The sequence below is a fragment of the Emydura macquarii genome, unplaced genomic scaffold (assembly GCF_026122565.2).
Source record: "Emydura macquarii macquarii isolate MOO-44397 ecotype Brisbane River unplaced genomic scaffold, CSIRO-AGI_Emac_v2 contig_2475, whole genome shotgun sequence".
In the NCBI taxonomy this organism is placed as follows: domain Eukaryota; kingdom Metazoa; phylum Chordata; order Testudines; family Chelidae; genus Emydura; species Emydura macquarii.
The window spans coordinates 26091-35457 of record NW_027132612.1 but is presented as its reverse complement, the minus strand read 5'-3'; the positions used below and the strand labels follow the sequence as shown (position 1 = coordinate 35457).

The window sequence follows — 9367 nt, the reverse complement described above, 5'->3', positions numbered from 1 at the left end:
ATCTGTCTGTCACGGGAGGGCAAATTCCTGTGTGTAGCTCTCTTTAGAGCTCTTTGGGCTGGGGGGAGGGGATTTAACTGGCACCCACTGATGGCTGGGGGTGGGAGGGTTGGGAGGGGGATGAGAGGTATTTTAGTTATTGCATTTGCTAATTGCTCTGTGTTTCTGACAGTGAACAGAACCATTGAGGGCACCTGTCTGTCAGTAAGTGGGGCTGCTCCCTCCCCCACTTGTACACAGAGGCAGTTTCCTGTGTGTGGTGGGGGAACCAATCTCTGTTGCCCCATCTCGCCTGTGCTTTGGGCTGATGGCAAGGGAGAGGTTTAATTATTATGGCACCCATTGATAATGACTGGAGGGTGTGCGGGGGGGCGCTTCAGGGAATCTGGCATGGGGGCAGAGGACCACATACCATTTTTGTTGCACTTGCAAATGGTCCTGGGTGTCTTTGAAAAAGCAGAATGACTCAGCACAAATGAATGGTGCTGCCTTGTACACTGTCTTACAGATTGGAGTTTGGTCTGGGACATCTGCCGTTGCTTGGAACTCACCCTGCAGCATCTGAGGACTCGTTTACACATACATCTGCACCTGCAAAGTGGAGTTAAACTGAAATAAGCGTCTCCACATACACACTTGAACCAGTTTATCTTCAAACTCTTCCTAAAGGACTTCAGCTGGATCAAATCAGCCTGGTTCAAACACTTGCACTGGTTGAACATCAGACAGTAAACTAAACCAGTGCAGATCTGAATATAGACAAGCCCTGAATCCGATGTCGTGGCCCCTGAGATGGAGCTGATTGGAACCCAGCAAGCGTCCCAGGCTTGTGGTGTGAGAGGAGAGATGGAAGAAGGAGGGTGTCCCACTGATGAGGAACAGCAGCTAAAGGAGCCACTTAACTGGTGTGAACCTGTGGAGGAAAAAGGGGAGCCAGGCGATGGGAAGAGGCTGGGCAGAGTCACTGAGGCATCTCCAGAGGGGGACAGGTTTGAACAGTTCCAGGCACCGTTGAAAGCTACCACATGTGGATGCAGCAGGAAACTGAGTGTGCCAGTGAGCTCCTATGGAACAGGTACCCAGCTTGTCTCTGCTGCTTGTACTTTGTGTTCCTGGATTTGGCCAAAGGTCTTGCAGTGGGCAGGGGTTGCGACCCCTCTGAAACCCTGGTCCCCGTCTCCCTCTGGTCTGCTTCATTTTTACATTCCCTCTCTGTGGAAAGTGAGAGCCGTTCACCCAAACCATTACACAGAGGCAAAACCCTGCGTGTGCATGAAAATGAACCCAAGTCTGGGGGTGGCAGGTAACACCATCTGCTCCTGCATTTTTGCTGGTGCAGCTGCTGTGCCTGTGAGATGTGGCCCTGAGCTCTGGGGAAAGCTCTTCCTAAAGCTGCTGTGCAGGAAGAGGGGGATGGGGATGTTGAGATCTCCAAATCTCACACATGCTGGAGCTGGAAGCTTCATCTCCCATGGGGGCAGTCAGGGGTCATTCCGCTGAGTACCCCTCTGTCAGTGTGTCACTGTCACAGATGGAAATCCCCTCTCTGTCCTGAGAATCAAGATTTCAAAGGAAACTTTCTTCAGACAAGGAAAATCAAGGGTTGCAGGGAATCTGAGAGATTGGACCCTTGTGTGAACTCTGGGGCAGGAGCAGAGAGGCCAGTCCTTAGTCTGGGGGACCTGGGGCTTGCTTCAGACTCTCAGCACAGAGGTACCTATATGTGGGGCAGGAAGAAGATTGATAGATCTTCCTGTTGTACATCTGATGCCTTTGCTACTCTGCCCTCATGTAACTGCACTTAGATTAGGGAAGGAGCTTTAGAAACCCAGTGGGTCTGTCCCAGGATGGCTGCCCAAAGGCTCTGCCAGTGACTCTGTTAAATGCTGTGAACCTGACGATATTGTAGCTGCAAATAGAAAACCCGAACCCCTTGTTACTCAGACGGTCAGAGGCTGCAGTCTGCGCTGGGGATGTCTTCAGGCGGCTCTGACACCAGATGGATTTTGCATGAGCTAAAAGGGAAGCAGGGGGTTGAGTGGCCCAACTTTCTGACTGGTCTCTGACTGCCTGACCTAATCCAGGGTTTGGGTGCAGCTGGAGTAGACAGGGACAAGGAAATTAGGTCGATATAACAGACTGCTTTTCAAGTGTGTGAAAAATTCACAGCCTTGAATGATTCAGTTTAAACCCACCTAACCCCTAGTGTAGACAGGACTATGTCGACAGGAGAATTCTCCCATGAACCTCACTATTGCCTCTGTGGGAGGTGGAATAGCTACTCAGACAGAAACCCCCCCCCTCTGGCGTAGGTAGTGTCATCGCTGAAATGCTACAGCAGTGCAGGTGCAGCATTGAGTGTGTGGGGAAAGTCTGATTATTTTTTCAATCCACTTCTTCCCAGTAGGGGACAGAAAAAAGGTGAGTGAGTGACACATTCCCAGCACTTCTCTTCTCTGCTCAGTTAGGAGCCGAGAGTGAGTCTGGGTAGCAGATCTGAGAGTCTATGCAGGAGCAGTGGGAGAAATTCAACAGTCCAGTGGTATCTTCCAGTAATAGGAGCCATTAACTATGTGCTGGTTGGGCTAGTGTGGGGCTGATTTGGGACTGGGCGAGTTTATTATTATGTTTAGCCCTCGGACTGGGGGATGTAGTTACTGTCTGTACACAGGCGGGAGGGAAGCACCCTGGAGTCACAGTAGATACTTACTCGATCAACACTCAGACACTGATCCTGTTAATGTGACTGCTCTTCAGAAGCTCTCAGGCTTTGTCTCTTTCAGGTCACAGGTTTAATGACAAGCTCAGGAAATGTGCTTCCTGGCAAGTCCTCGTGCCAGTTACAGTCCCAGTTCTGATCATCATTGCTACCCTAGCAGCATTTCTAGCAGGTAAGGGCCTGGCCCACCCAGTCTCTGCTGCCCTGGGTCTGGGGAGGCAGAGAAGTGACTAACCAGTGAATCCAGTGGGTCTAAAATGGCTTGTCCTGACTTAGCTGTTAGACATAATAACTCTGCCTCTGAGCATTAACCTACTGCACTGGCTCCTCCGATGTGTCCTTGGTGTTAGACCCGATTGCTGCTCCTTCCCTGGAAGGGTTAAATTTCAGGGAGGCTTTCCAAAGCGTTTTGCATAACTCTGTCCTTGCTGCTGCCCTGGGAAGAGAAAGTGGGCGTGGGGTTTTCAAAAGGAGGTTTCCAGAGTCAGGTGCCTCCTGAATTTCCCTGTGAGTTGGGACAGACTCACTTGCTGAAGGCTGTTGGGGCAGGTCCCAGCTGAACCGTCTCTTTAAAGGATGACTGGCACTGAACCTTTTTTAACTTGCCTCTTAACCACACAGACTGTTCCCATTTCTGAGCGTCTGGTGCCACCTAGTGGCTATTTGTCTGTGGGAACAGCACTTTGTAAAACTAATTCTCATGGCTCCTAAACCTCTGCACAGGCTTCTTTTAAGCACAGGATAAAATTCTCTGAGCTGTGCTAGTTCCCCCCCCGTCAGTCCACACCCAGGCTGGGAAGATCCCTGGAATTCTTACTTGTGCAGACCTTACATTAAACACATCTCTGCTGGGCTGGCTCTAGCATCAGATTCTCTGGGAGCCAGTCCCTTGCACAGATTAGTGCCGTTAGGGTTTGTTTTCTAATGTGAGTCCAATCCCATCTTCATCCCAACATACATCTCTAAAGCACAGAGCCTGGCTGGGGAGCCAGCTGGCTGGGTTAGCAGGATGTCCTTGGGTTAGTCGACCAGTGTCCCACACAATCTTTATTTTTATTTGGTTTGAATATTTGTCTGTGTCAGCCACTGGGTAATGCTCTCCCTACCTGCCTGCTCCATTCCTTCATGGTGCATCTGGTGTTATCACACTCTGCTCTTGGTTGCTTGTTAGCTGCAATTTCAGTGATTTGGACCCCCAAAACTAAGCCACTAAAGAGGAGGGGGTTGGTTTCCTATCTTGTTTCAAATGGCCTATTTCCTCACTCAGCACAGCTGCCAGGGGTGTAAGGAGCCAGCAGCCTGGATCTGAGGGAGTCTCTCCCCTCATATGCTTAGATACAGAATCTGGTTGGGGGGACCTCATTCAGGGGGTTGGACTAGATGACCTCCTGAGGTCCCTTTCAACTCTAATATTCTATGACAGTCTCTGACCCTGTATTACCTACCTCATTTTCAGTGGAAAAATCCAAACCACCTCTGGCTGCTCCGGCTTTTCCTTCTGGGCCCTGCTGCCCGGAGGGCTGGATCGGATACCAAGGGAAATGCTATTATTTCTCAAAAACTGAAGGGAACTGGACCTACAGCCAGAGCCAGTGCTCTTCACTCAACGCCTCCCTTGCTGGACTCGCCAGTGAGCAGGAAAAGGTGAGCAAGCGGCAGATGCTTTATCCCAACAGACAGAGCTTGGCAGGGCTGGAATCAGGCTGGAATCTCTGGCTCCCAGAAATTACCCTGTTGTGTCTTATCCTGGGAAACCTGAGAGTGTTTCTGGCAGCCGAATCCCAGCCCTGGCGACTGCTGGGCTCACAGTCACGGGTCACAGGGATCCCTCACTCCTAGCTCACTTTCCTGCCCAGGGAAGCACTAAATCTCTTTGGCTTTGCTGGGAGAGAGCTTGGCCCTTCCTCAGAGCAGCCCCCACCTGTTTGGCTGAGCAGGGGACGTTATGTGCAAAGTGCTGGGAAGGAGCCTAGCAAGGAGGGCAGCGGTTCCAGCAATGGCCAAGTTGCCCAGACTGGAGAAGGGCAGGGACAGGTCTGTCCATGTAAACATAGATGTGGGGATGGACATAGAGGGGGGGTGAAGATGTCCTCTGAGCACCCCCATCTCCTGCACATGTCCGTAGGCTCCCAGCTGAGTAGGTCCCAGTCTGATGGGGCTTCCACCAAACTGGGATTCTCAGTCAGCGATTGGCTCACTGGCTGAGGCTGCTGTCACAGGGCGGAGCTGCCAGCTGCTGTCCTGATGGCCCTTCGCTGGCCAGCTCTGACCCCTTCCAAACCTAGAAGGGTCCAGTGGAGGGAAGAACTGTTGCTCTAGCAGAATCCTGTCTTGCGACCCACAGCTAGTTCATTTAGACTGTGACTTGTTCTCAGCCTCCCTGTGGCCCGGGCTGGGCTGGTGTTGTCGGACCTGGGGCTCTCAGCTGGCAAACTACAGGTGGCCCATCCAAACCTGAACTTCTGAGCAGTGGCCACACACAGCCCCAGGGGCAGGTGAGCACCACAGCCATTGGCCTAAATATAATCTGGTTTGTCTGATTTTTCAGGATTTCCTGCTGCACTATAAGGGCTTCTTTGACCGTTGGATCAGTCTCCGGAAGGAGCCAGGCCAGCCCTGGAGATGGCCCAACGGCACCGAATTCGACCTCCGGTGAGTCCCTTTCCCTCTAGTAACGTTGTCAGTGTTAGCTCACAGGTGTCTGCTGTGCTGCCAGTGGAACAAGAATTTATCTTACTATGGATAGGGGGTGGGGCGGGGGGAAGGGAGGGAAGAGGGGTGAGAGAATGTGTCTGCATTCTTAGATTAAAACCAGTGTTCCCCCAGCATTTCAGGCCTGGCCGGTGTTGTCATTATTATTTGTATTACTGAAGCGCTTAGGAGCCCTAGACTAGGTAGGACCCCATTGTCCTAGGCAGTGTACCAATACAGAACAAATTTTGGAGAGGGTGCCACACTGTGTGTATGAGTGACCTGTGGAATCTCTCCCCTTTGGGGTTGAATGGTCCATGCCCCATGGTCTTTACAATACAATACTGTCCTGGGCATAGGGAAGGCTGCTGCTCCATTGGTGTAGATTTTAACAAGCGCTCCCTTCCCCAGTGGGCTGTCTCAGTGGAAGTTAAATCCCTAAACTCTTCTGAACTGCGTAGTATGGAGACTAGCATCTGCTCTGCTCTGTTGGTGTAACTTGAAGGTCTCTCCCTTGGAAATTGCTACAGTAATTCACTAATAAGAGTCTGTCCTGATGGCCCCTAGGGTCTGAAATAGGCTCACAACACTCTGACAGTCCCAAAGCTGTCTGGGGAGGATTGTATCAAACTCTTCTCCATGGGGAGTTGCTGCTCTTTGTTGCCATGTGAGAGAGGCCTGTGGAATCTCTCAACTTTGGGCCAAACAGGACTGGACGGGAAGCTCGGTTTGTGAGAGCATCAGGCAAAACTGAGTGGCAGGCAAGCTGTGCCAAATATCTACTCAGATCACCGGAAGCTCCAGCTGTTGTTTTTCAGCCCCAACTCCTCTCCCTGCCCTGCAGTACCTGCTATCTTCCTACACTCTTACTTTTCCCCTTGTGCCAAGGAGGAGTCTGAAATGGGGCAGATGTCTGTGCGTGCAGTTCCTCCCTTTGCTGACCTGCGTGTGTGTGTGTAACTGATGGGGAATGCCCAGCACTCCCTGACTACAGCCTCCCCCCACCCCCATCTGTTGCAGATTTCCTATAAGAGGAGGAGGTGACTGTGCATATCTGAGTGATGAGAACTGGGTCAGCAGCTCGAGGTGTGGGACACAGAGATCCTGGATCTGCAGCAAACCTGATGCCCTTACAACGGGGAAGGGACGTGACGTGGAGTCACAAGTTTGAGACTTGTTGGACTTCGGAGTTCACAGGTCTTTCTCTCTCTGAGCATCCCTCTGCAGTGCTTAGCTCCTGTTCCCCTGCACACTCGCAGAACACTCAGATTTGCTATTCCCAAAGGAATCGTACACACGAGCTTTCAACTCAGGATCACCCTCTGGTTAACACACAGCATCTCAGAAATGAGGATAAGTTTACCATGTTCTGTGGAACAGGAGAGCAATCATAGAAGATTTGGGTTGCAAGGGACCTGATGAGGTCATCTAGCCCAACCCCCTGCTCAAAGCAGGACCAACCTCAACTAAATCATCCCAGCCAGGGCTTTCTCAAGCCACACCTTAAAAACTTCTAAGGATGGAGATTCCACCACCTCCCTAGGTAACCCATTCCAGTGCTTCACCACCCTCCTAGTGAAAAAGTGTTCCCTAATATCTAATCTAGATCTCTCCCACTGCAACTTGAGACCATTGCTGCTAGTTCTGTCATCTGCCACCACTGAGATCAGCCTAGCTCCATCCTCCCTGGAACCCCCCTTCAGGTAGTTAAAGGCTGCTATGAAATCCCCCCTCATTGTTCTCTCATGCAGACTAAACAAGCCTAGTTCCCTCAGCCTCTCCTCATAAGTCATGTGTTCCAGCCCCCATATCTTTTTTGTTGCCCTCTGCTGGACTCTTTCAAATTTGTCCACATCCTTTCTGAAATGTTGGGTCCAAAACTCGACACAGTATTCCAAATACGGCCTCACCAGTGCTCAATAGAGGGGAATAATCACTTCTCTTGATCTGCTGGCAATGTTTCTACTAATGCAGTCCTATATGCCATTAGCCTTCTTGGCAATAAGGGCACACTGTTGACTCATCTCCAGCTTCCTGTACACTTTTTTGCAGAACTGCTGCCTAGGCAGTCGGTGCACAGTCTGTAGCAGTGCACGGGATTCTCCCATTCTAAGTGCTGGACTCTGCACTTTTCAGTGTTGGACCTCATCAGATTTTTTTTTTCTTTTTTTTGGCCCAATCCAATTTGTCTAGGTCACTCTGTATCCTATCCCTACCATCCAGGGTATCTACCAATCCCCGCAGCTTAGTGTCATCTGCAAACTTGCTGAGGGTGCAATCTACCCCATCCTCCAGATCATTAATGAAGATGCTGAAAAAAACCAGCCCCAGCACCGATCCCTGGGGCACTCTGCTTGTTATCAGCTGCAAATTAGACATTGAGCCGTTGATCACTACCCAGTGAGCCTGAAGTTCTAACTAGCTTTCTGCCCATCTTATAGTCCATTTATCCTACCATACTTCTTTAATTTGCTGATAAGAATATTGTGGGAGGTTGTATCAAAAGCTTTGGTAAAGTCAAGATAGATCACATCCACCATTTCCCCCACATCCACAGAGGCACTCATCTCATCACAGAAGGCAATCAGGTTGGTTTAGGTATGATTTGCCCTTGGTGAATGCATGCTTACTGTTCCTGATCACCTTTCTCTCTTCACATGCCTCAGATAGGATTTCTTGAGGACTTGCTCCATCATTTCTCTGGGGACTGAGGTGAGGCTGACTGGTTCCCCAGATCCTCCTCCTTCCCTTTTTTGAAGATGGGCACTATATTTGCCTTTTTCAATTATCCAGGACCGCCCCTAGTTGCCACGAGTTTTCAAAGATACTGGCCAATGGCTCTGCAATCACATCAGCCAACTCCCTTAGCACCCTTGGATGCATTGCATCCGGCCCCATGGACTTTTGCATGTCCAACCTTTCCTAATAGTCCTGAATCTGTTCTTTCAGCACTGAGAGCTGCTCATCTCCTCCCCGTTCTGTGCTGCCCAGTTCAGTAGTCTGGGAGCTGACTTCATCTGTGAAGACAGAGTTTAAAAAAAGGATTGAGTACTTCAGCTTTTTCCACATCTGTCACTAGGTTGCCTCCCCCATTCTGTGAGGGGCCCACACTTTCCCTGACCATCTTCTTATTGCTTATACCTGTAGAAAGCTTTCTTTTTACCCTTCACATCCCTTGCTAGCTTCAACTCCAGTTGTACTTTGGCCATCCTGATTTCACTCCTGTATGCCTGAGCAGTATTTTTATACTCTTCCCTAGTCATCTGTCCAAGCTTCCATTTCGTGTAAGGTTTGTTTTTGGGTTTAAGCTCACCGAAGACTTCTTTGTTAAGCCAATCTGGGCACCTACTATATTTGCTATTTCTGCACATCGGGATGGTTTGATCCTGCTCCCTCAATAAGGTTTCTTTAAAATACAGCCAGCTCTCTTGGACGCCTTTCCCCCTCATATTAGCCTCCCAGGGGATCTTGCCCATCAGCTCTCTGAGGGAGTCAGTCTGCTTTTCTGATGTCCAGGGTCTGTATTCTGTTGTTCTCCTTCCTTCCTTTTGTCAGGATCTTGAACACAGCCATCTCATGGTCACTGCTGCCTAGGTTAGCACCCACTTCTACTTCCCTTACCAAAGCTTCCCTGTTTGTGAGCAGCTAGTCAAGAGGAGCAAGGCCTCTGGTAGGTTCCTCCAACACTTGCAACAGGAAGTTGTCCCCCAGTATTCTCCAAAAACTTCCTGGATTGTTTGTGCTCTGCTATATTGCTCTTCCAGCAGATGTCAAGGTGATTAAAGTCCCCCAGGAGCACCAGGTCCTGTGATCTGGAAATTTTCAGTAGTTGAAGAAAGCCTCATCTACCTCACCAGCCTGGTCTATAATAGATGCCTAGCATGACATCATCCTTGTGGTTCTCACCTCTAATCTTAACCCAGAGACTCTCCACAGGCTTTTCTTTAGTTGCATACT

The 9367-nt window shown here is 50.1% G+C and overlaps 1 protein-coding gene across 1 annotated transcript; it reads left to right on the top strand.

Annotated features, from left to right (window-relative positions):
* Positions 1 to 792: 792 nt before the first annotated feature.
* Positions 793 to 6581, top strand: LOC137163179 (C-type lectin domain family 2 member D-like). The gene is made up of 5 exons (XM_067563307.1): positions 793 to 989; positions 2758 to 2891; positions 4176 to 4363; positions 5268 to 5371; positions 6431 to 6581. Exons 1-5 carry the CDS (start codon positions 793 to 795, stop codon positions 6579 to 6581), a joined length of 774 nt encoding a protein of 257 aa, XP_067419408.1.
* The last annotated feature ends 2786 nt before the right edge of the window (positions 6582 to 9367 follow it).